The sequence below is a fragment of the Heterodontus francisci genome, chromosome 19, assembly GCF_036365525.1.
Source record: "Heterodontus francisci isolate sHetFra1 chromosome 19, sHetFra1.hap1, whole genome shotgun sequence".
In the NCBI taxonomy this organism is placed as follows: Eukaryota; Metazoa; Chordata; class Chondrichthyes; order Heterodontiformes; family Heterodontidae; genus Heterodontus; species Heterodontus francisci.
Window position 1 is genome coordinate 18,795,282 of NC_090389.1, and position 26,963 is coordinate 18,822,244.

Genomic DNA, 26,963 nt, shown 5'->3' on the forward strand with positions numbered 1-26,963 from the left:
GGACAAGCTAGTCTGCAGAATAAAGCCCAAATCCCAAGGTGCAAACTCTGCTTCTCTATGATTTTTCTCCCAGGTTGCTCACAGCAGTGTCCAGGAAATAATCCTCAATCCCTGGAGACTCCGGCCAATCCAGATGAGTTGGAAACCCACACCACACATGAGCCGTTAATGAGCCCAAAGTAACTCTGAACCATATGAAACATTGTTAGGCCCAATGCAACCCTGAGCCACACACGAACTGTATTTGGACTCCATGCAGCCTTGAATCATTTGACTAAATGCCATTAATTAAGATGTATAATATTCTTCATGTATATTTACTTAACTGTTGTAACATAGGACAGCGGTGTATCCATCTCCTTAATGCTTTAACAGCATGAACGACAACAGCACCTAAATCCTCCCTCAAACTAACCTCTCTCAAAGGCGTTCTTGATGTCATTGACTTCACTCTGAGAGCCCGGAACACGGAAAATACCCTGCTGTTGTAAACCTAAAAATAAAACAGACATTTTAACAAAAAAAGTGATAAGCAGCTGCTCAGCCCAAATCAGCCCAGCAGAAGTTGTATTTAACCAACCTCATCAACTATGCACAGCAATACTTTTATGGCATGACACAAGATCATTCTTCTGTCAGTAACTCCATCATTTTATTAACAACAGAAGAGTCAATCATCAATCTGTATTTATCCAAAGAGTATATTCCTCATTTCAGAATCCAATTTGAGGCAAGCTCAATGGGACCATGATTTACTGACCAACCTTTTACTACTGAATATCCAATTCCATTCCTGTTCTGTAGTGACTTAGCCAATCCCAATTGGGATATAATTTGGGGCACTACGATTTGCCTCAGTGCCTGGGAGGCCAGGGTTTCTGCTCCAGTGACTTCTGCTGGAAAATGTGTATGTATGTATGAGGACATCGGGTGAGTCCTAAAAGCCTGAAACCACATGAACACTGTTGCTAGGTCCCTGGTGACTGTGAACCATATGTGAGCTATTGGTCAACTCCAGGCCACCCTCAGCCACACATGAGCTGTGGCTAGGCCCCAGGTAACCAGGGCTCATCATGTTTAATAACCTGCTGACGCTGACTTGCTAGTCTCATACATGAAGAACGGGTGAGGTATTGGATGGGATCTACATAATGGCACGCCAACAGGAACAACTACATTCAGGACAGAGGGGGAGAAACACAATTTTAACTTATGAATTTGAATTACCATAGAGATTGATGAATCGAATACAGCTCTCCACCACAAGTGGGATGGGTTGTCCAGAATCCTTAAAAAAAAAAAGAGAGAAATTGTCAGGAATTCAGAGTGCACAGCAAGAACCCAGACAGCCACATGCAGAACTGAGGGGTGAATGCACAGCACGGATCAGAGGCACGCTGGGCCCTTATGTGAACCTCTTGTTATGTGAACCTAAGATCAGTTCTCGGGAAAATCATTGCTTTACAAATTAATTTGAGAACAGTACAAAAGCTGCAGTGCTCAGTCACATAAATAGGTTCAGAAATAAGTACTCATAGCAGCAGCTCTCCCCCAACCCCTGTTCATCCCTCCTTCACAGTTCCCTCTACACTATCCCATCAAACATTCCCAGGGCAGACACAGCACAGGTTAGACATAGAGTAAAGCTTCCTCTACACCAGGACTGTCCAATCTTTATGCGTGAGGGGCTACATTACAATTTTTGTCTTACATAGGGGGCCAGTGAGTAAATTTCGGCAAGATAAAGGCAATAGAAATTTATCTTACTATTAATCAAAACATTTTTGTGAACAAGTTTTAGATGAGAAGACTAATTTATTAACTTACTTTCTCGTAGCTATGAGAGGAACTTGCCAAATTTTTTCCCGTCCTAATTGGCCTGGAATTTCACCTCTTCCAGGTTACATGGCTATGGTTGGATAGGGAGTGTAATGTAGATAGACAGTCTTTTCCTGTTCGTCATTTTCATGTTTGTATGTATGAAAATCTAGTCTGGTGTTCAGCAGAGTCCTGCAAAAATCAGTGTTTCCTTCCTTTTATACATTATTAATCCCATGGATTATATCCAGTTGAAGGTGCTCACGTGCGTAGATGAAATGGGTCACCTGGATCTAATTAGGAAATTGGTATTGTATCTTTAGAAGCAGCAGCAGATGATGCCTATTGTTTGGTGAAAAATACTCATTTATTTCAAGAATTATTTTAAAATATGATTTTCATGCCGAGAACAAATGGGGACAGGCTGGCACATGGCTGACAAAGTTTGGAAAGAGAAGGGGAAAAGGTGACCAAGAGGGCAGGTTAAAGGAAGTCCGGGAGGAATCCCAGATGAAAACCCCTACTGTCCAGTCAGCCAACCCCGAAAAATGTGAAAAGTTAGACCACACATCCTCCTATGTAAATACAAACTCTCGAAGCACCTCACCAGAGTTGCTAACAGCATTTACAGGAACCTGCAGAGACAAAGAGAGACCTCTGGGGACACAGAAACAGTGAGGGTGACGCCTCTCCTAGTCGAAGTGCCACATGTGTGTGCAGTCAAGTCTGCACACATACCTGCAGGTAGGAATGTCCCAGAGAACAAAGGGGAGATTAACAAAGAATCCTCCCCCATAGTCAGAGAAAAAAGGAACCACCCATCCCTTGAAGTCAAAAGTCTTTGCATGACTCAGCAAAGCACTGAAAGAGTTCAGGATAGACCTGCCCACTACTAACTCTCCAGGAAAAAAACATTACCTCAGCAGGAACAAAACCCTAGGCAGTCATGGCAATGGGCAAACTGAAGAAAAGCTTCCCCAAAGAACCACATGGTAACTGGGATGCCAAAAAGGGGAAATGAAAGCAGCCCTGGAACCCAGAAAAGACAATCTTAATCAGCTTTAAGAGTTATGAATAAATGGAAATGAATGAGGGAAATGCATGATTTTTCTTTCTGTATCTTATATTTCTCTCAAATCTTTTAATGAAATGCGCCTTTTTTTTTCAAATCGCATTTCATTCCCCTGGGTGTAGAGGTGTCATGCAGGCCCCCACCTGCCAAGAATGAGGCACATTAATTTCGCCACATGAACATTGATTTTTAAACTGTTACTGGAGTAAAGAACGAACTTGCTTTTAAAAAAAAAACCAGACCCTTGACTGGAAAGACATTTGCATCGTAATAGACAGTACTTGGAAAGGACAAAGGGGCCACTCCCTGCTCCAATTTAATCCACAATGGACTTTTAATAACCAGACATTGAAGGTGGAGAAGCTAGCATTCCAGGTTGACTGCTAAGATGCTCCCATACACAGAAGAGACCTGGTCAAACCAGTCAGTCATGTGACCACCTGCTGGACAACTAGGGGAGTTTTAAATTGAAGAAAGTGTTTAAAGTCAGAAAGCTGTTTGCTCCTGGGCTGAGAAGATCTCTCTTCTGCCTGCTCCCATCTCTTTCTCACGGAATTGAAGACCCATTCAAGCCACATGAACCCCAAGAAAGAAAAGTCTCCTACAATGAACAAGGTTTAAGAAGAATACTGGGCCCCAACAAAAAGTAAGATCTACCAACAATCAAGGACTCTACAGTGAGCTTGAAGCATAGTATCAAACACCCTTCGGAGATTGCCTCAAACTTTTTCACTTTTTTTCCTGCTCTTTTCTGTCCCTATTTGCATGTGTGTACCATGTATGCATGCTAGTGTGGGTGCATCGTGTATCCGAATTGCAGTTTAAGTTTTTAATAAATTTCACTTTTCTTCTTTAAACATAAGAACGCCTGTTTGTGCTCATTTCTTTGCCTTATAATTGGAAAGTGGTGACTAAGGATTCACCAAGGGGGAGCTCAAAGCATGGTGTGTTTAAAATTAAACCCTGTTACAGTAAGACCAGGTGAAGGCTGAGAGGGACTCCCAGACACCTTTCTCACCTGGTCTTAACACCTAACCTCAGAAATGTGTTTTCTTTTTCATTTTCCAAATCAGACACCTTCTAAACGAGATTTCCAAATTAAAGGCAGTTTTGTGCTGTGCGCGCACACTCACTAGGATCTGGATGGAGATGGCCAAACTCATTTCTTATCCTCCCGTACTGCCATCAGACAATGCAGACTCATTTAACAGTTACCACTGGATTGGAACCAAGGTGCTAGAGGTAAATGGACAACGTCTAACCCACCGTGCCAACCATAGAAGCATTTGGTAAATACCAAGGGGAAGCAAGATAAATACATGAGGGAGAACAGAATAGAAGGATATGATCATATGGGGAGATGAAGAATGGTGGGAGGAGGTTCGGGTGGAGCATAAACACTGGCATGGACCTGTTAGGCCAAATGGCCTGTTTCTGTGCTGGAAATTCTATGTAACCGGTACCTCTCAGATTTATAAAAGGAAGACGACAAAAATGTACATTTATATCAAAACTTTCACACACCAATAAGGCACCATCATTATGAGACATTTCATATCCCCCGCCAAAGGGCGGTCTGTCCTGAATTAGCTGATCCCAGTGTAATGGGGGACAGTGTTAATGGTGAGGGGAGCGTGGTGGAGGTACTACAGCTGACAAGGGCCCTTAGAATTAACAAGCATAGAAGGATGCCATTCAGCCTATTGTGCCTCTTTGAAAGAGCTATCCAATTAGCCCCACTATCTTGCTCTTTTCCCTAAAACCCTGTAAATGTTTCCATTTCAAATATTTATCAACTTCCCTTTTGAAAGTTACTATTGAATCTGCTTCCACCACCCTTTCGGACGAGTCGCTGCAGAAAAAAATTCTCATCAACTGAGCTCTGGTCCTTTTGCCAATGACCTAAAATTTGTGTTCTCTGATTACTAACCCTTCTGCCACTGGAAGCTCCTTATTTACTCCATCAAAACCCCTTGTCATTCAGAACACCTCTTTTAAATTTCCCCTTAACCTTCTCTGCTGTTGCTCCAGGTCATTCCCTCTTGCTACAATCATGTGTATGCATGTGTGTTTGTAAGATATTACAATGATGGCTGGTTGCCTGAGGCCCAGGAGAACTGTCAGAGCCTGCGGAACTGAATCCCCACACAGGCTCTCTAGGAAATCGGCTAAAATGTTTGGCAAAAAGTGGAAAACTTTTTTTTATTTGGAGGAAGTTATGTTTACATGAATCAAAAAAAGACTTTGAATCCCTGTCATAATTTGCATACTAATTAGGAAAATATGCAAAACACAAGTTCAGATGAATGTTAATTCGCCCCCAGATGTTGGAGCAAGGGAGATATCACAGCAAAAATAGGCAGACAATGAATCTGTTTAATTAAATCCATTTAAACCTTTCATGTTTCTGTGCTGCAGCAAGAAACTGACAAGAGATTTGCTCGTGTGTCATGCGTGTTATGTGGTGGTTGTGGGGGGGGCGGGGGAAAGCAGCTGAAGATGAGAGGGAGTCACAGGATTACCGTAGATACTTGGGTTGGTTCTTTATAACCTACCCAATGAATGCTGTTTCTAGTAATGTCAGCTCACTGCTGAGTCTCCTATCAGCCCTCTGTTGTCCCAGAAGCTCAGATTTTACTGGATGCAATCTTGTTTCTAACAGTTCCCTTCTGTTGCCATTGGTAACGGCATTATTGTCTGCACTTTAGAACAGCTCGGGCAGTTGAAGGATGCTTGCCACTGGCAAATCATCACAGGCTTTCATCTCCCCCCAACACCCCCTGTTCATAGGTCGGACATATTGTTACATCTCTTCCTCTTATCTGCAGTGCCTTTTCATCCCGTTCTATCAGTACCCTCACCCCCCCACCACCGCCCCACCCCCCCACCCCAACTCTTTGTTGTGGGTGCCATTTTTAGTTAAATTTAAACAGTGCGGATTCAGTCAGATTGAAGGCCTAGGAAGCAGCTGCTCTTATTTGTTTTTTTTTTCAGCCTTTTCTGCTTCACTGGGAATCATTGAATAATCTAAGCAAAAGTTTGATTCCCAGTCCACATGAAGTGAGCTGACCTCTTCTGGGGTTAGGGATTTACAACTGGCATCAGTACTGCTGGGGCTATGAGGGTGGGAGATCAGCTTGGGTGGAGGTCCTGCTCCTGATTGATTCCTGCTTGGATGGTGGGGTCATGGCTGTGATATGACCCTGGTATCAGTAAAAAAAAAAGTGACCAGCTGGTTCACTAAGACTCTTCAGGGAAGGCAACCTGCCATCCTTACCTGGTCTGACCAATGTCATTCCAGTCCCACACCCAACGTGGTTGATTCCTAACCGTCCTCTGAAGCGGCTTAGCAAGAGACTCCGTTGTTTATTTAAGACTGGGATAGACAGATTTCTGGTCTCTCACGGAATCAAGGGATGTGGGGAGCTGGCTGTGAAGTGGAATTGAGGTCAAGGATCAGCCATGATCGTATTGAATGGGGGGCGTAGGCTTGAGGGGTCAAATGATCTACTCCTGCTCCTATTTCTTACGTTATCAGCCCGCTACTCAGGGCAACTACGGATGGGCAATAAATCTCGGCCTTGACAGCAACGTCCAAATCCAGAGAATGAATTTTTTAAAAATTGCTCAGTTGGTGAATTCAGACCCGATTATGCCATAGAATTAAGGAGGTCCAGGTTTTATTCAAGCTCTGTGCTGGGTTAGCTGGTCTCAGCCGCATTGGTAGGGGTTTGTTTCAGAGGGTTTGATGGTCTTTCAGTAAAGCATTGAAGGTAAATTTTCCCCTTTGCAATCACATCCATATGCCACCCTACCATTAAGTATGAAGCCCAGACACAACTCTGTGCAAGGGAATGTTCACCCTCATCCCAAACACAACTCACACTGCATACTCACCAATGCTGGGAACCCACTGAGAATGCCAAGTGGATCTGAGGGACTTCAAGTAGAATTTGAACAAGTTATATGATGGAATGTGAGAGGATCTACACTGGTTTCTCAGAGTCAGGTCTCTGGGGTTTGATGATTTTCTCCTCTTTCCCTACCTGCTGTGCATTACATTTGATCTGAATTCAATAATGGTCAACAGATGAATTTCCAGAGTAGAAAATGTCATGAGCTGTATAAGCTGAACAAGTCTGTTGCTTCCAAATAGAGCAGCACCAATTAGCCACCTTTTCCCTCAAATCCTGTCCACTCCAGGATGCCTCTCCACAATTACCTCTTGACCCCTATTTAAAATTCCAACTTGAATGACATTTTCGAATAGCTTGGTGCACAAATGAGAAAAAAAAACCCTGGTGTATTTACTCCTAGCCTCCTAACTTACAACTTGTGTTCCCTTCACCATACTGACACACCTTTTTGTAATTCTGAAAACTTTCAACAGGTGATCTTTTCTGAAGAAAACAAACCTAATTTACTTAACTCTTCCTCGTGATCTCAGCTCCTTAAATTAAAGTGCCACATAGGACGGTTAGAGTAGGTAAGCATTGTGTCATGGAGAGACAAGGGAGAGTGTAGGGTCACACACTATGGTGTCAGCCATGCTACTGGTGGGTCAGGGCAGTAATGGGAGGAGGTCCATTACTTCCCTATTGGAGGGAAAGCCGAGGCAACTTTGTGATGTTACATGCAAGCAGCAAAATGACACTTCCATGATGGGTATTACAATCTTGCATTGTGTGTACAGAACAGAAGCAAAAAGCTTTTATGAACTAGAGCTATGAAGCCCCTATTTGAAGGTAGATTGTAGCATTCATCTGGTCTCAAACCAGCTCTGATTTGATAGCATTACATTTCTCTGTCCTCTTCACTTTCCCTTAAAGACAGAGTCACTACTGACGTTACCTGGGCAGCTTTCTTTACAGAGGTCTGACAATGGCAGATGTTGATTAGCAACATCAAACTGATAAGAGCTGTCAACTCTGAGCATGGCCTCGGGTTCCCTCTAAAACAATTCCTCTTATCATCTCAATATTCTCTCTTACTGACGGAGACACTCCTTCCTCAAAAGGGGCTCCTAATGGAGATAACTCCCCATTTGAAAGGGGTTCCTAATGGAGTCACCAACTTTGGTTAGACCTATTCCTGGAGGTTTTCTAACATGACCTCCCACCTCCACTGCCTTGCCCAGTCAAGGAGCCTCCCCAATCCCCCATCTTCAATACCCTTATAACCAATAAGCAAAAGTGTTCAAGTTAAATCAAAAATAAATAATTTTTTGCACGCCCCTATGATTTTTCACCCAGGTTTCTTGCAGCAGTGCCCAGGTGATATATCTTCAATTCCTGGAGACTCCAAAGCAACGCTAACTCCTGATGAGGACGCTCCCACATTCACTGTGGTACTGTATGCTTGTCCCATAACTTAGCGCTACTAAAACTGCTTGACTGAAAAACCATTATTCTCCAAACCTTACAAATCCTCCGAGGATTAGAACAGCACCATGGAAATGGTGTCCTGGGTAACCAGTGACATCAGTCCTCTGGAGGACCCACACCCCTCCCTTGTCTCAGAAGCTAGCTCTACAGTGTATACCTGAGTCCTTGTGCGGGCATTCCTTCTTCCTCTGTCAGCGGCAAAGCAAGAAAAAAACACAGATGAAGCAAAGAATAAAAGTAAGTCAGGTCCCGCACAATCCCACAGAGGCCTCAGGACAGGTCAGAGAGGCTTGAATGCAGTGGCAGCTTATCAAGTCTGGGGCTGTCTGCACCTCAAATGCTCCTTATGCTGTATTGTAAGTTATCACAAAGTGATCAGATTGTCGTTAAAAACCCAACCAGTTCATTAATTGTCCTTTACGGAAGGAAAGTTGCTGTCCTTACCTGGTCTGATCTATACTTGAATCCAATCTCAGGTCAATGTGGTTGACTCTTAAGCATCAACTGAAATGGCTTTGCAAGGTCATTCAGTTGTCAGGGCAACTAGAGGTAAGCAATAAATGTCAGCCTTGCCATATCTTGAATATGGTGAATTCAGCCCTAGTTACACTACTAAGTCATAGAGTTGGAGGGGTCCTAGGTTTTATTACAGGTCTGTGCTGTGTTGCTGTGTTAGCTGATCTCAACCAAGCTGGCATAGGAAGTCGGTGGCGGGGTGGGGGGGGGGGGTGGAGGTTTGAGGGGGGTGGGGGATGGTGGAAAATGAGTCAGCAGTCTCACCCCTGTGTGCTGTGTACAAACTTTGACCAGAAAGTGGAGATTGGGCAAGGTCAGGATTGGGCTTCACTGTGATGCCTCACATAATCAAATAGCTTCCCACTATACACCGTCATGAATAGTGGCCTCTTGGTGAGGTACTGGAGGGTTCAACGTCCTAGGACGAGAGGGCAGAAGTGGTCTTTAAAGCCATTCAGTTGTCAGGGCAACTAGGGATGGGCAATAAATGTCAGGCTGACCACTGCAGCCCACATCACGAGAATAAATACAAAAGGAAAAGATTTGGCATTGCAAGAGAACTGGTCTCTGCGTCAACTGTGGTTTGGCACTCAAGAGAAGGGTGCACTGGGACTTTTTAAAAAAAATTGCTAAATAGCCAGCGAAGGAAACTGATGGCAGATAATATCGCAACATTTAGATAGACTGGATGCTAGAGGCAAATAAACAAACTCCAGAGTTCAATGCCTTCCAGGGAGATGGGGAGAAAATGGGAGAAGAACAGTCAATAATAAGGTGGATGTTTCACCTAATTCTCTTTGTGTTGTCTCAGGTTGGTCATGCTATCTTTAGTCTGCTTGAGCTTACAAAACAGAACCCCTCGGCTTCCCCACCAATCCCTCTTCTGCTGGTGCGGATCTTGCTGCCATCTGCTCACATGGGTCAAATGCTGTCTAGGATCTCACCCAAGCAGCCGTTCCTTCCTGTGTCCACCAGGAAGCGTTAGCAGGCTATTTGACCTGGGAAGATCATAGCTGAGTCAGATCCTGCCTACACACTGTGTCCACATATTCCAGCACAGCAGGAATGGGGTTAGCGAGTTGGGGGAAAGCCCACTGGATAACAATGAGCAGGAACTCTGGTTGACCTTTGTCCCTCCCTGAGTTCAACTATAGCACAAAACAGAGCAGGGATGGAAGCCAAGGCTCTCTGATCTGTGTGGCTCAGTATTACACTGAAATGAGCCACCACTTGACTGACTTCAGCAGGCTCACGGGACTCTTTAAAAATCAGGCCCCGAGAGTCCTGGGTGGGTAGAAGAATAATTACTGTTAATAATATCGTAATAATCTTTGACAGAATTTTGTAGCGATATATATTCTTTATTATATGGAGGAGGGGAGTGGGTTTTTTTCTTCAGCAGTCCAGGCCTGATTCTTGCAGCTGAGAGTGCAGGTCTGAGGCTTGTAACCTGCTCCCAGTCTGACCTCAAAGTCCCCTGTGGCAGATTTGAGAAGGACAGAAATTGCCCAGGCCTGACTCTATTTTTCCCAGTGTCTCCCTGCACGATACCTCTCAGATTTGGAACTGATGGGGCAAGACTTGAACCTGCCTTTGTCTCGGCACCACGATATTCCACCACCTCTCCCTTAGGACAATTTTTATCTAGGTTCTGACAATGCTACACCCTTGACTAGGTCACAAATATGGTAGGTAGGTAAATATCTGCAATTAATACTCCAGTGGTTACCTGGATGCAAAGCTTGACTAGGCCGACAGCCCACTAAGAGCAAGAGAGATGCACCACAGCCCCAGATGAGACAGAACTAGCAAGGGTTTGGAAAGACACAGAAAGCCACCATTCCATTCAGCGTTTGCAGTCTGTCAGCGCCTGCCACCAAGTACCTGTATGAAGGTCTCCATATCGCCATTAAACAATTTATGATTATACTGTGAGCGAGGCCTAGGCTTCCTCATTTTCTGTGGCTTAGGGGGTAGCGATGGGGGCCTGAGAGAAATGGAACAAAATCAACACACAGAGAAAACAATATACTTTGAAGAATTTGGATCTAAGAAACAAGAGTTAATCATCCAAGTACAGAAGCAATGTTCAACAGCAGCTAAAACAGCACACCATTAAATAGCACTTTGTTTGATGTCAGTGCCTATTACATTATACTTATCACACAAGCATAATGAAGACCTATAAACCAACTACTTTTCCCCTCTGCTCCTCTCGAGGTGCTGACCCCTGTTTTCTTTTTGATCCCATTGCTGCTGGGCACCCTCTGGAACATCACTCACAAGGCCATTCTTCACAGGTGAAATGGAGGGATGTCACTCAGACCTGATCATTACTCTCCATTCATAAATAGATTGGCCAATATTTCCTAGCTCGAATCCAACAGGGAGCAAGCATTTGAAAAGTTACCAAGCGTGTATAAACAGGATAGCTGACAGGTCCCAGTTGACATTTCTCGCACTGGAGTACTCGTGTTGAAATGCTCCAGATGTTGACAGATGTTCTGATTGCTGAGCTGCTACTATTGGTTAGGGTGTGCGCTTAGTAAGTATTGTTATATTGGGGATGAGTGATACTTAACACTCATTGAGGTGACAGCTGGGTGGGATTCCAAAACAAACTATCCTTCTTTTATATCTAGTCGCACCATCGCGAATATCCCAACTTACATCCATCGGGGGCCGGGAACAGAACGAAGGCTCGGCAACTGCTGCTGCCTGCCAGTCTCGGTGTATAGTGTGTCACTACCGGTGACCATCCCTGTGGTGTTGCCAATGAGTGCCGAATTCACCTGTGAACTTAGATAGCAAGTGGTGGTAGGTATTTAACTGCAGAGGGCATCACAGCGGAGCCAGCTCCTGTCCATTCCCAACAGCAGCATTCTTTCCAGCAGGAGTGCAGTGGGTATCAGGAGCAAGCAGTCTGGCTGGGTTTGCCTCTATAGAGCCCAAGTGCTGTGTGGCTAGTTATAGCACCTTGCCAACACTCTGCATTTTTAAAAATTCTTTCATGGGGTGTCGCTGGCAAGGCCAGCATTTGTTATCCATCCCCAATTGCCCTCGACAACTGAAAGGCTTGCTAGGTCAGTTCAGAGGGCAGTTAAGAGTCAAACGCATTGCTGTGGGTGTGGAGTCGCATGTAGCCCAGACCAGGTAAGGACAGCAGATTTTCCTCCCTAAAGGGCATTAGTGAACCCGATGGGTTTTTATGACAATCATGGCACCATCAATTCCAGATTTTAAAAAATTAATTAATTGAATTTAAATTCCACTAGCTGCAATGGTAGGATTTGAACCCGTGTCCCCAGACCGATAACCTGGGCCTCTGGATTACTAGTTCAGTGACATTACCACTACGCCACCGTCTTCCCCCTGCATGAATCAGTGCAGACTGAGATTTAGAACCAATGGCCTTTGAGATATGTACAGGTTCATGGTTCAGACTCATGAACTATTTTTAGCAATTGAGCCATCAGGTCTTCTTGCTCAATGGAAGAGTCTCTTCCTATCAGTTCCAAATCCCACAGGAGCCTTCTCACTCCCTATCCAAGACTGTCCGGTAACTCTGCGGACATAGGCACCACATCTCTATATCCCAGGGCTGCCTCTTAACCTTGCATCCCACAGCTGTTTCAGTGTGTGTCATTCTAGAAGAGTCCACAGGCCCGACCAGGCCAAGGAGGGAGCCAAAGCCTGTTGAATAGCTCGTAGGAATAAAATAACCAGGAGTGTAGGAAGGAACTTTTAATCCAGAGCAGGGCTGAGCTGGGCTGGTGTTGGTTAGAGAGGCAGCAGCTGGACACCAAGTCAAAATGCACAGCACAAGTGTGCCTCTAATTCGGCACTCAGTGGCAACACCACAGGGATGGTCACCGGTAGTGACACACTATACACCGAGACTGGCAGGCAGCAGCAGTTGCCGAGCCTTCGTTCTGTTCCCGGCCCCCGATGGATGTAAGTTGGGATATTCACGATGGTGCGACTAGATATAAAAGAAGGATAGTTTGTTCTGGAATCCCACCCAGCTGTCACCTCAATGCGTGTTAAGTATCACTCATCCCCAATATAACAATACTTACTAAGCGCACACCCTAACCAATAGTAGCTCCTCAGCAATCAGTACATCTGTCAACATCTGGAGCATTTCAACACGAGTACTCCAGTGAGAGAAATGTCAACTGGGACCTGTCAGCTATCCTGTTTATACACGCTTGGTAACTTTTCAAATGCTTGCTCCCTGTTGGATTCAGGCCGGGAAATATTGGTCAATCTATATGTGAATGGGGAGTAATGATCAGGTCTGAGTGACATCCCTCCATTTCAGTAATACTCTGCAGCATGATCTACCGGCCCTGGTCATTTTACGAGTTGCTTCATTGATTAGCTGTCATTGCTGAAATACCGGTTTGTGGAAATTTTTTCGGGGCCTGTATTTAGTGGGCGTTCATGATGCATCTGAATGAACTGCCCTCTTGATGCTGAAACAGCTGTGAGATGCAAGGTTAAGAGGCAGCCCTGGGATATAGAGATGTGGTGGCTATGTCCACAGAGTTACCGGACAGTCTTGGATAGGGAGTGAGGAGGCTCCTGTGGGATTTAGAATTGTGGGGGCCTTAGGGGCCACCCCATAATTGCACCCTCCCCCCACAATTTTTATCTCACGTCTTCCCCCTATAGGCTATACAAATAGGTGGAAGCCTTGAGATATAGAGATAGAAGATGCTCATATTATATAGAGATGAGGGCTCTTGTGTTTATAGATTTAGACTGGGAAATAGGGAGCTGTAAGGCATGGATGTAGGGGCGACTGGGGTTGATGGAGTTAGGGGCAGCTGTGGGATATAAAGGTGCGGCAGACACAGGGTAGGGGAGGGAGGAGCTAAATCGGTCTAAGGCACTAGCACAAATGGACGATAGTGGATTGGCTGTCTGTTTTACACTCTCCCCCCAGCCGGATTTGCTGTTCCATTAACAGTGCTTGTTCCTGGTCACAATGCTGTGACCTCCTACTGCAAAGCGACCATGCGTGCAAACATCAGAGGACGATGTGATTGGGCTTGGCTGTGACGGTCCTTATGGTTGAGCCAATGGAGAATGGCTGCTTGGTGGGAGAGCAGAGGCAGGCCAGCAACTTAACAATGTCTGGGCAGGGAGTGAGCATGGGGCTCGATATGATGGGGGGGGGGGGGGGGGGCGGAGGTGGGTGGGAAGGGAGGAGTTGTTAATCTATAAATAGCGCTCTTACTGATAACGCATTAAAGCACAGGAATGGCAAACTTGGTCTGAACTGGTTAAAAAATGATGGGGAAATGGTTTCCTGTGTTAGACAAATGCGATTGTTTAGCTTTCCCCCCAATAGGCTGAAGGGGAGACTGCCTTATATTTATTGGGGGTGGGAGGTGAAGAGGGGGAGGTTAGACAAGACACTGCTGGATTTACAGTCAGAACAAAGGAAACAAGTGACTCAAACAATTACACACGTCAGAACAGCCGAGTGGAAGCAGCAAGTGCCTGAAACACGTCTTCGCCATTCAGAGATAGAAATTACTTTATTTAATTAAAGAAGAATGATGTAAAAGCGGGTAATTAACAGCTCAAGATGAAGGAGGCGGCTTCAATATTTAGTCACTGCCAATATGCCAGGCTGGCATGTTACATGTGTGGATTATTGTTTACTGCATCCCACAGTTTCATTCCGAGCCTCCATTGACATTGTCCCTGTTCCGCCAGACCCACTGGAGGAGGAGAGGGTTGGGGGCAAGGGGGTCCCTCCATATTATAGCATGTGACAACTTCCTCTTTCTGCTGAAGGAACCAAGGAGTCAAACAAGTAGCATTCATGGAGGTTTCTAAAAGGTGAGGAGCTAAGTTTAACACTAATGGAGCAAGCCAGCAGAGCCAGGTCGGAGAAGTCAAAACTTCAGTGTCAACTGGTTGAGCTTTCACTGGAGAACCTGTGTGAAACTCTGGTCAGATATTGCTTGGATCTACACTGATTAAAGAGAGGGAATGCTGGGGTCCTACCTTGAAGTACCACACTCGGCCTTCTCACCTGAAAGGGAAAAAGACATCACAGCTTAGAAAAAAAAAATCAGTGACTGCTTTCTCAACACCTCAACAATGAATACACAGGGAGACATGAACTGGTGCTCCAAAAATCTCTTTAGGTAATTTTAAGAAACATTGTGGGTAATTTTGCAATAGTGTAAATTGCACAAATTCAGCTCAGTCACCTGTTAAACAGCTCTCCCGATTTTTGTTTCCAAAATTGGGACATGCATAGAAATTTACACACATGGAGGCAATTTAGCCCATTGTGTCTGTGCTGGCTCTTTGTTAGAACAATCAAAACCTAATCTAACTAAGTTCCCTCTGCACTATCTCATCAAATACTCTCTCAGCAGATACAACATGGGCAGACACAGCAAAGCTCCCTCAACACTGTTCCATCAAACACTCCTGGGACAGGTATAGCACTGGATTGGCTGCTGGCTGATTGGAACTGCTGAGTGCAGCAATGAGGTTCAGCTGACTGTTGAGGCTGTGTAACTGCTGCAAGCAGGGAGAGACAGAGACTGAAAGGAAGTTTTTTTCCACTTATTTTAAGAACAAAGAAAGACAACAGGAATCTGTAAGAACTGAAAGCTCTTTAAGTTTGTTTTGAAGTCATTTTTATTGATTGTTTGGGGGCGGCAGGGGAGACATCAGAAGACCTAGGCTGGGGCTGTTGTTTCAATAGGGCGATCCTGTGTTGTTTGACACCTTGAATAGGGAGCTCCCTCCCCGCCCCAACAACCTGGCCTGGGACAGCTGAGGCTGCCAGGGTAAAGAGACTTTTTCCTCTCATACCATCAGAGGAGGAGCTGTCCCAAGTGAAGACATCCCACCACCAACTGGAAGACCATCGAAAAGACTGCTCTGGATTTATGTATCTTTAAGACAGATTCCTCCTGGCCTTCCTCTACCTCAGCCTCTCCCCCTTTGCCATAATCCCCACAAGTATTTGTGTGACAAATTTAATATATCCACTAATTGTTGTTCAACAAATGATGGGTGTGACTCTTCTGCCTCATGACTTCTCCCTTCTCTCCAGTGGCGGGGCCTTCCTAAGCTGCAGCCACTCTTGTGGCCCCTTCACCATTCAGGCTCTTAGTAGCAAAGCATGGGGTGAAGTTACCCACCCGACTATGACTATCAAGGCTTGCAAAAAGGCAATGGCTGAGGTTGTCGGCCCCTCGGCCATTGTCACAGCCTCAAAAATGTATGGAAAGGCTGTTATTTTCCTGAAAACTGAGCGGGCAGTGTCCCTGGTCCTGAGCAAGTGACTCACCATGGATGGAACCTTCAAAGAACAAAGAACAGTACAGCACAGGAACAGGCCATTCAGCCCTCCAAGCCTGCGCCGATCTTGATGCCTGTCTAAACTAAAACCTTCTGCACTTCCGGGGACCGTATCCCTCTATTCCCATCCTATTCATGTATTTCTCAAGATGCCTCTTAAACGTCGCTATCGTACCTTCTTCCACCACCTCCCCTGGCAGCAAGTTCCAGGCACTCACCACCCTCTGTGTAAAGAACTTGCCTCGCACATCCCCTCTAAACTTTGCCCCTCTCACCTTAAACCTCTGTCCCCTAGTAACTGACTCTTCCACCCTGGGAAAAAGCTTCTGACTATCCACTCTGTCCATGCCACTCATAACTTTGTAAACCCCTATCATGTCGCCCCTCCACCTCCGTCGTTCCAGTGAAAACAATCCGAGTTTATCCAACCTCTCCTCATAGCTAATGCCCTCCAGACCAGGCAACATCCTGGTAAACCTCTTCTGTACCCTCTCCAAAGCCTCCACGTCCTTCTGGTAGTGTGGCGACCAGAATTGCACACAATATTCTAAGTGTGGCCTAACTAAAGTTCTGTACAGCTGCAGCATGACTTGCCAATTTTTATACTGTATGCCCCAACCGATGAAGGCAAGCATGCCGTATGCCTTCTTGACTACCTTATCCACCTGCGTTGCCATTTTCAGTGACCTGTGGACCTGTACGCCCAGATCTCTCTGCCTCAATACTCCTAAGGGTTCTGCCATTTACTGTATACTTCCCACCTGCATTAGACCTTCCAAAATGCATTACCTCACATTTGTCCGGATTAAACTCCATCTGCCATTTCTCTGCCCAAGTCTCCAACCGATCTATATCCTGCTGTGTCCTCTAACAATCCTCATCACTATCCGCAACTCCACCAACCTTTGTGTCGTCCGCAAACTTCCTGCCAGTGGACCCTCCAATATCCCGCCCTTCATTCCCAGTGAGCTCCTCCTCTCCCATCTGTAACATTGGGGGAGGTGTGGTCAGGGATTACCCGAATCTCGCTTGGTCTTCAGGAGAACAGCCGCCAGCTACTTATGCAGCTGGCACAGGAGGAAGTCATGGAGCGCCACTTCAATGTGGAGCTCCTTAGATTGGCCTTTTGCGTCTTTTGGACCTTGAACAGGACACAGTGCCATGCCTGTGAGGTGGTGGGGCATGTTAGTAAGAGCTGTCCCAACATCCTGGCCGCCAACTCCACCTCAGCAGTCCAGGGTGGCACCGCCGCACCTCCCCCTACATCTGCAGCAGCCACCACTCAGGCTGTTCTGGAGGCAAGACGAGACATCAAGAGGCACGCCACCTGGACACGGAGAAACAACCTGAGCCTTAGCTCAGCCCCAGGCCTGATCCTGGGGAGCTCAACTGCCCCGTGACTGAACTCAGGCTCAAGGAATCTGGGTAAGGGGGTGCAGAGGTAGAAGCAGAGACTTCTACGGAGATGGAGGTCTCTGAGCTTCTGCACCACTTCCCGGAATAATAGGAGGCGGTACCCCTTCTCTGAAGAGGGCCTTGAAGAACAGGGTCTGTCTCCTAGTACACGTTCTTGGGCATCCCCCACCACCGGCACCACCAGAGCCTCAAGCCCTGAGTGGGAGCCCTCTATTCATCAAGATGGAGAGGAGGAGGAAGCCCCTGTAAATTTGGTAACTTCCAGGGAAGGGGGAGAGAAACCTCCTGTGGTGGTGGACCTGTGGACCTCCCTAGGAGACAATACTCTATCTGTCACTGCGTCGGGTGTCCTGGGTGGGGGTGGGACTTGTGAGGGTCAATCCTCTCAGCCACCTGTTACTGCCGCCTTTGTGAACGTGTACGCGCCCAGGCGCAGCGCGTTGCAAGTGCGCTTCTTTAAAGAAGTGTCCACTCTCTTGAGCTCGATACAGCACCATCCTCGGGGGGATTTTAACTTTACGCTTAAGGTGAGGGATCACTCTGGTCCCCAGCGCGGCCAAGCGTTGGTGCAGAAGTTGAGGGAACTGATTAGCTCCCTCAACTTGGTGGACGTCTGGCGGAATCTCCATCCCAACTCCAGCGCCTTCACGTGGAGGTCTGGAGGAGGAGGATCCCGAATCGACCACCTCTACATTTCGCAGGCGTACTAATCCCACGTCTAGGCGACCTCCATGTGGCTGGTGCTGTGCTTGTACCAGCACCTTGTGTGGGTGGAGTTCACGCTGCTCCACACGCAGGCTGCCTCTGTGTACCAGCACTTTAACAACTGGTTGCTGGAGGACGAGTGATTCCAGGACTCGTTCTGTTGATTCTGGGCTGACTGGAGAAGGAAGCAGGGGGGCTTCCCCTCCTTGAGGCTATGGTGGGATGTGGGTAAGGCTCACATTCATGCCTTTTCTCAAGAGAACGCAAAGGAGTTGACCAAGAGGCAGGAAGCCGAGATCGGGCACCTGGAGAGGGAGGTGCTCAACCTGGAGTCCTGTCTCGGTCAGGCTGTCACAGAACTCGGCCCTGTGGCAGGCATACAAAGAGAAGGGCGCACTGAGAGACATGCAGCTCGTAGGGTCCCAAGGCGTGTACGTGAGGTCACAGATCCAGATTCTGGAAGATTTGGACCACGTCTCATACTTCTACTCGCTGGAAAAATGGCGGGGGTCTGTAAACAGCTCGTTGAGCTGCTGGATGGTGACGGATCCTCTGTCACGGATCCGGATGGAATGGGGCCGAGCCAACCCCCGCTCAGCCGGAACTGCTGATCGGACCCAGGCCCTGAAACCCTCCTCGGAAGCCAGTCTTGCACAACCTGAGCCGCCTCTTCAGAAATGCCTTCTGTGCCATTCCACACAGCGCAGAGGTTTTTTTTGTCTGGGCTGTTCCTGTACACTGTCCACTTCCTTGCCCACTGCCCGGACACTGTGGCAGTCTGTGTTGCCATCTGGCGGCAAGGGGAAACCCCTGTGGGGGTCTATCTACGCTGGGGTCCTCCCCCTTTACATCGGGAACTTGAGGTGGAGGATGCTGCACAGGGTAGTCCCGTGCAATAGACTTTTAAGTAGGTTCACGGACTCCCAGGCCGCCTGTAATTTCTGCGGTTTGAACAAAGAACAAAGAACAAAGAACAAAGAAAATTACAGCACAGGAACAGGCCCTTCGGCCCTCCAAGCCTGCGCCGATCCAGATCCTCTATCTAAACCTGTCGCCTATTTTCTAAGGGTCTGTATCTCTTTGCTTCCTGCCCATTCATGTATCTGTCTAGATACATCTTAAAAGACGCTATCGTGCCCGCGTCTACCACCTCTGATGGCAACGCGTTCCAGGCACCCACCACCCTCTGCGTAAAGAACATTCCATGCATATCCCCCCAAAACTTTTCCCTTCTCACTTTGAACTCGTGACCCCTAGTAATTGAATCCCCCACTCTGGGAAAAAGCTTCTTGCTATCCACCCTGTCTATACCTCTCATGATTTTGTACACCTCAATCAGGTCCCCCCTCAACCTCCGTCTTTCTAATGAAAATAATCCTAATCTACTCAACCTCTCTTCATAGCTAGCGACCTCCATACCAGGCAACATCCTGGGGAACCTCCTCTGCACCCTCTCCAAAGCATCTACATCCTTTTGGTAATGTGGCGACCAGAACTGCACGCAGTATTCCAAATGTGGCCGAACCAAAGTCCTATACAACTGTAACATGACCTGCCAACTCTTGTACTCAATACCCCGTCCGATGAAGGAAAGCATGCCGTATGCCTTCTTGACCACTCTATTGACCTGCGTTGCCACCTTCAGGGAACAATGGACCTGAACACCCAAATCTCTCTGTACATCAATTTTCCCCAGTACTTTTCCATTTATTGTATAGTTCACCCTTGAATTGGATCTTCCAAAATGCATCACCTCGCATTTGCCCTGATTGAACTCCATCTGCCATTTCTCTGCCCAAATCTCCAATCTATCTATATTCTGCTGTATTCTCTGACAGTCCCCTTCACTATCTGCTACTCCACCAATCTGAGTGTCGTTTGCAAACTTGCTAATCAGACCACCTATACTTTCCTCCAAATCATTTATGTATATCACAAACAACAGTGGTCCCAGCACGGATCCCTGTGGAACACCACTGGTCACACGTCTCCATTTTGAGAAACTCCCTTCCACTGCTACTCTCTGTCTCCTGTTGCCCAGCCAGTTCTTTATCCATCTAGCTAGTACACCCTGGACCCCATGCGACTTCACTTTCTCCATCAACCTGCCATGGGAAACCTTATCAAACGCCTTAATGAAGTCCATGTATATGACATCTACAGCCCTTCCCTCATCAATCAACTTTGTCACTTCCTCAAAGAATTCTATTTAGTTGGTAAGACATGACCTTCCCTGCACAAAACCATGTTGCCTATCACTGATAAGCCCATTTTCTTCCAAATGGGAATAGATCCTATCCCTCAGTATCTTCTCCAGCAGCTTCCCTACCACTGACGTCAGGCTCACCGGTCTATAATTACCTGGATTATCCCTGCTACCCTTCTTAAACAAGGGGACAACATTAGCAATTCTCCAGTCCTCCGGGACCTCACCCGTGTTTAAGGATGCTGCAAAGATATCTGTTAAGGCCCCAGCTATTTCCTCTCTCGCTTCTCTCAGTAACCTGGGATAGATCCCATCCGGACCTGGGGACTTGTCCACCTTAATGCCTTTTAGAATACCCAACACTTCCTCCCTCCTTATGCCGACTTGACCTAGAGTAATCAAACATCTATCCCTAACCTCAACACGGATGAGTCCGTGTTCGATGTATATATGGAGTGGGCGAGGTTGCAGCCGCTCTTCGAGTATTTAAAAGGGGCTGCTCCTCAAGTTTTGGTTGCACTTCAGCCCCATGTTCCTGATCTTTGGCACCCGGTGCGGAGCAGCGTGGGCCGGGAGGAGGATCTCCTCATCGGTCTGCTCCTGGGCCTGGTCAAGGTGGCAATTCACAGCTCCAGGCTGTGAGCCGTTGGGGGGGTCCGTCTGCCCTGATTGCCTGCCCCTGTTCCAAGGTTACATTCACACCTGGGTGTCCCTGGAGAAGGAGCATGCAGCATCCTCGGTTCACTTGAGGCCTTCTGCGACCGGTGGGCACCGCAAGGGCTGGAGTGCATCATAGATGCAGACAATGCTATTTTAATGAGTTTTTGTTTTATTTATTCAATTTTAATAGTTATTTTATAAAATGTATATAAGGGGGGGCCTGAGGAGTAAAGGCCCCCTTGACATAAAATACATAAAAGAGGCCTCGGGAATAAAGGCCACCTTATAAAAATAAAAAAAAGGGTTAGTTACAGATTAAGGAAAAAAATATTTAAAAAAATGGGGTTAGACACAGAGTAAAGCTCCCTCTACACTGTCCCATCTAGCACCCAATGAAGGTGAACTTCTATTGGATGCATTTAACGTTCCAAGGCTAGGTACAGCACAGGTTAAGTACAGTGCAAAGCCCACTCCCACATAATGTACAGATCCTTTGCTATGTTTATGCAGCATAAAGCTCTCCGTGTGCTGCTCCAACTGCCCTCAATGTCACTCAGCCCCAATCTCAAAAGTGTCCCTGCTGCACCAGTGTCTCATTTGCGATTTCCCATCAGCCATTTTGTAGCCTCTTGGAGTGTGATCAGCAGTTGGCAGCAATTTGACCAATGAACCCAAGTCTAACTGAAACTCATTTCGTCTAGGACCATTACAAGCAGCCGCGAGATGTCAATTATTCCACAAACTTTGCCAGAGAAAGAAAGATCTTGTATTTATATTGCACCTTTAATATCCTCAGAAAGTCCCAAAAGTGTTTTTCAGTCAATAGATTATTTCTGAAGTGTAGGTTCTGTTGTTTTTGCAGGAAAACACAGCAAGGTCCCACAAACAGCAATGAAACAGATGACCAGATAATCCGTATTATGTTGTGTGAAAGATAAAAGTTGGCAGGACACCAGGAGAACTCCCAAGATCTTCCTAAGATCCACAAAAAAGAACTGTCCTGGTCGACCCATCATTTCAGCCTGTTCCTGCCCCAGTGAATTGCTTTCTTCCATCTTGACTCTATTTAGAAACAAACTTTCTGCTGTGCCTACCCACTGTTTTTTCCCTGTTTGTGCTTGGGGCCAGGGCTGTTCAGTTTTCTGTCAGTTAACACCCTCTCTATCCTAACGCTTTGTCTTTCACCACACCATTAACATACCGTTTGCCTTTGCTCCGTGACCTTCTGGTCAGTTAATCTCTGTGAACTTGTCCTATCAACACCTTCTCTTTTGTTATCCCTTGCCCCACCCCCTCTTTACTTACTTAAAACCGATTACATTTCTGGCTTTGCCAGTTCTGATGAGGGGTTATTGACCTGAAACGTTTACTCTGCTTCTCTCTCCACAGATGCTGCCAGACCTGCTGAGTATTTCCAGCATTTCTTGCTTATATTACAAAAAAAATTGGCTAAATACTTGTTAATTCCTGAGGGAAAAGGAGAAGATATGGAATGATATCCATCTAAGTGATATTTAGTTAACAGGTAGAGGAACTGTATGCACATCACCAAACGCAACAACAGTGGTATTCATTATATTGCGTGCTGACCAATTGCAGCCCACCTCCCCTTCACCTGTCAATCCTGAGAGACTCCTTATGACATGAGTTTCCGGGCCTCTGTCTTCCTGGCTAAGAGATATTGACTGAGGTGAGATTTCCTGCTTGCTAATGAAACTAATCAAAGGAAAGCTACAGGGAAGCTCCCCTCCCACTTCTGTACAGACATTGAGAGGAATACAACAGCCTTGGTCCTACAGAACTGCAGGTCCATGATGCAGTATTCTTGACAATGGCCCAAAGCTCCAGACTTTGGTTGGGAATGTAGCCCTTAGTAAAACTGGTGAAAAACTCTGCTTTATACTTGATGTCTCCAATTATAGCAAATTTGGAGATCGCACCCTGAACAAGCTCACAGAAAATGGAGCACTTTCAAGCTTGACTCACCTTCCCCCAGAGTTTGCTTTAGTAGGTCATGCTTGGCCTGAAGCTTTGTGATCAGGTTACTTCCATTCAAATATTCCTTAAATTTCTGAAAGAGAAACAAGGCATGTATTAAAAATTTATTAGTCAGTTAAAAGGTTCAATCATATGATTGTTCAAATATGCCGAATTGATGGGAAGGCAAAGACCAGTTTTGTCCAGCCATTCTGCTGCACATACAGCATCGGAAGCCATTCAGCCCATCCTGCCCATGCCAGGTTATTAGAAAGAGTTATCCAATTAGTCCCACTCTCCCTTGCTCCTTCCCCATAGCCCTGCACATTTTTAGTAGAATTGCACTATGAGTAATAACCAGAACCCCCATGGTGATTGTCACTGAGCTGGCTGTACTTTTTCTCCTTGCGCCCATCTCCCAGTACTTTTCCCATAGGTGCAGATTTATGCCAGAGTGCAGTTCCACGGGTGACCTAAGCTCACCAGTCCCTCGCCCAAATGGGCATCAACAATGATTAACCGTGTGTAGGCTACCACAGTCGAGCCTGGGCCTGAGCCTGTCCCCCACCTGATACCCACAAATGGACCCGTTCCAGCTTTGCTGTAGTTTAGAAAATGTGACAGTTAATGTGTGCACAGCAAGGTCCCGTAAACAGGAATGACACATTTGACTGTTTCAGAGATGTTGTTTGAGGGATAAATGTTGCTCAGAACAACAGGGAGAACCCCCACCCACACACTCTTCTTCTAAAAATGCGCTGGGACTTTTTACATCCACCCGAGAGGCCAGGGTTTAATATCTCATCCAAAAGGTAGCACCTCCGACAATGCAACACTCCCTCAGTACTGCACTGAAATGTCAGCCCAGATTTTGTCATCAGGTCTCTGGAGTGATACAAACCCACAACCTCCTGACTGAAAGGTGAGGGACGCTACCCACTGAGCAACAGCTGACACTCGATGTGTCATACAGCACAGTCAAACCAGTAACCTTTAACTGTACTGTATGACACATCCCTAACTCCCAGAATTAAGGGTACTGATCTTTTCTTTAACCTCAAGAAGAGGTCTTACTGTGAAGTAGAATATCTCTGTTTCCTGTTGGTTGGCTCTCCTCTTCGCGATGTTAAGTTTGCTCATGTAGGTCTCAGAGGCAACAGATTTGACTGATTCAGTAGATCGACTGTGATGGAATGCGTCAGACACATCAAAGTCCTCCACAGTTAGCATGTCTTGCAGTGTTTGCATGGTGGCATCCAGTGTCTTCCTGACCTAGAGGCAAGTTCATGAACATAAGACAATGAGGATCAAGAAAAGGCCCATCAAGCCCTCTCCTTCACCCTATTATGGACTCTACTCCACCCATTTAATGTCTTCAGAGATCTTCCACAATTAATACTCCTTGATTCCCCAAATGTAATCAAGGAGAACCCTGAATATTCATCCATCACTATCTTCACTAATCATCCCTGCACTGCTTACCCCTAGACTACATTACCTCCCCCTATGCCACTGCACCACAAAAGACATTACCCCCCATGGATTATTTGGTCACCTTTGCCCATATTGATAACCTCGTATGAACCACCAATCCCATTCCCCTGATATGTATATCTAGCTTCTTTTTGAAGTGGCCATGAGGCTGTAAAAAACCAAATGGTTCACTAATGTCCGTTAGGGAAGGACCCATGCCGACCTTAACCTGGTCTGACCTGCATGTGACTCCAGTCCGATATTTCTTCTAAGCGGCGTGGCCATCCCGTAAGTTCCCGCGCAGTCCGTGCACAAGTTGGCCCCTTTAAATTACTCCATATGCGCAGCCGCACAAAAAAATTTAAAGGGACTGCGCACTTAAAGAAATCGCCTGCATACTCGAAAAAAAATAAGAGAATGTTGTTCCAGTCCCACACCGATGTGGTTGACTCTTAAGCCTGGGGATGTCACCCTGCTCCTCACAAGGTATCTCAGATGCTATGCTATGCTGCACCATATGCTGTATGAGTGAGATAAATTCCTCTACTCTGCACCCCTCCAAGAATTGGAGATTGTGGAGGAGAAATTGGATCACGTTGCACTCATTTTCTAGATGGACAATGGGGGCATAAAGGACCAAATTCACGGGGCTGTGTCCCAAGGACGCCTGAAAGATGTCCGACCCCATATTGGATTGGGCTGGATTTAACATGCGGACCAAACGTAAAAGGGACCGCTGGAGGCTGGCACCAAAAAGATACCTTTGTCTTTTAAAAATATATTTAGCTTAATGTGGAGCCACAGGGACCAGGAGTACTCCTGCCAGCTTCTCGGTGTTTCTGTGGATTGCTGTTGACTGCCTTCCCGCCCTCCTCCTGCTGGGGCAGCCAGGCCAAATGGAACAGCCCCAGGGAGGGGAACTGCATTTGGAGGCCTGACAGCTCACCCAGTGAAGACCAATATCGCATGCCAGCCACCCAGTTTACGCCTGAAAATGAGCCCCAAACTAATCCAACTCAAAATCCTGTCCTCCAATTACCAAGCTACCCGTATTAGTTCCATTTGTCTTGGCTCACCTCTTCATTCTCAATCTTCAGGGTGGCCAGACGCGACTGCAGCTGGTGATATCTCATGAGAAGCTCTGTTTGCACTGGCTGCTGAGCACTCACCTGACAGACCTGCAATGGTAAGACAAGAAACACAGAGCCATCACTCGTTAAGCACAGACTCCCCAGTCATGCAGACGTCATTTTATTACCTATTGTCAATGCTGGGGGTGGGGGGGATGGTGGGAGTCGTTTCCTGATCTTTCAGCTGGGGCACTGGGAGCAGAATGTCATGATACATCTGTTACATCTGTTTTTTTTAGAAAAAGTAGTACAGGAAATACTAAAGCCTGACAACGCTTTCCTCACTGAACAAGGTGAGTATGAAATGTACTTCAACTGGTGTGGAAAAACATCCCATAACTCAGCCCAGCCTGGAGCTCTGCCCACACTCTCACGCTAACATGGTGCCAGCTGTAAGCAATGGTCAACTAGAATGTTAAACACGATAGAGAAGCCAGTTGCAGACAGTTTGTTTAAGCAACAGCCATTTGTAAAGAGCGGGTAGAATATAAGTATTTGGCAAGCCGTTCGATCAAAGGTTAAGAGGCGTTATTGGGAAGGACTATCCAGGAAGAGCTGGGCGATAATAATCATTTCACAGAACTTATTTGTTATTTCACCTCTGGGGTCAATTCTGGTCCAGGTGAAAGAAAAAGAAAAGAAAGAAGTTGTAGTTAAGTGCCTTTCATGACCGCAGGACGTCGGAAAGCACTTTCCTAATGTAGGAAACGGGGAAGCAAAATTGCGCAAAGCAAGACCCCACAGCAATGAAATAATGCCAGGATAAACCGCTTTTGGCGATGCATGAGGCACAAATATTGGTCAGGTGACCTGAAAGAAAGTGCCAGCAAAAGCACCGCATTCCAAAACTACTACACTGGAGCACCAACTGAAATTTAATGCTCATGCCTGCCCTGACTCTCTCCCTCTCCCCCCCCTCCAGACTGCCCTGACCCTCTCCCTCTCCCCCCCCCTCCAGACTGCCCTGACCCTCTCCCTCTCCCCCCCTCCAGACTGCCCTGACCCTCTCCCTCTCGCCCCCCAGTCTGCCCTGACCCTCTCCCTCTCCCCCCCCCCACCAGACTGCCCTGACCCTCTCCCTCTCGCCCCCCCAGTCTGCCCTGACCCTCTCCCTCTCCCCCCCCCTCCAGTCTGCCCTGACCCTCTCCCTCTCCACCCCCCAGTCTGCCCTGACCCTCTCCCCCCCAGACTGCCCTGACCGTCTCCCTTCCCCCCCCCCAAGACTGCCCTGACCCTCTCTCTTCCCCCCCCCACAAGACTGCCCT

General features: G+C 46.7%; 1 protein-coding gene across 3 annotated transcripts in view; it reads right to left on the bottom strand.

The window, feature by feature from the left end:
- srgap3 (SLIT-ROBO Rho GTPase activating protein 3) overlaps positions 1–26,963 on the bottom strand; it is a 340,865-nt gene that overhangs the window by 54,981 nt on the left and 258,921 nt on the right. For all 3 annotated transcript variants that reach the window (XM_068051424.1, XM_068051426.1, XM_068051425.1), the window contains exons 8-14: positions 25,645–25,746; positions 24,170–24,367; positions 23,105–23,189; positions 14,815–14,842; positions 10,675–10,777; positions 1,228–1,288; positions 416–493 (exon numbers count right to left, since the gene is read on the bottom strand). In XM_068051424.1, the coding sequence (XP_067907525.1) occupies positions 416–493; positions 1,228–1,288; positions 10,675–10,777; positions 14,815–14,842; positions 23,105–23,189; positions 24,170–24,367; positions 25,645–25,746 (655 nt within the window). The remainder of the gene's footprint in view (positions 1–415; positions 494–1,227; positions 1,289–10,674; positions 10,778–14,814; positions 14,843–23,104; positions 23,190–24,169; positions 24,368–25,644; positions 25,747–26,963) is intronic.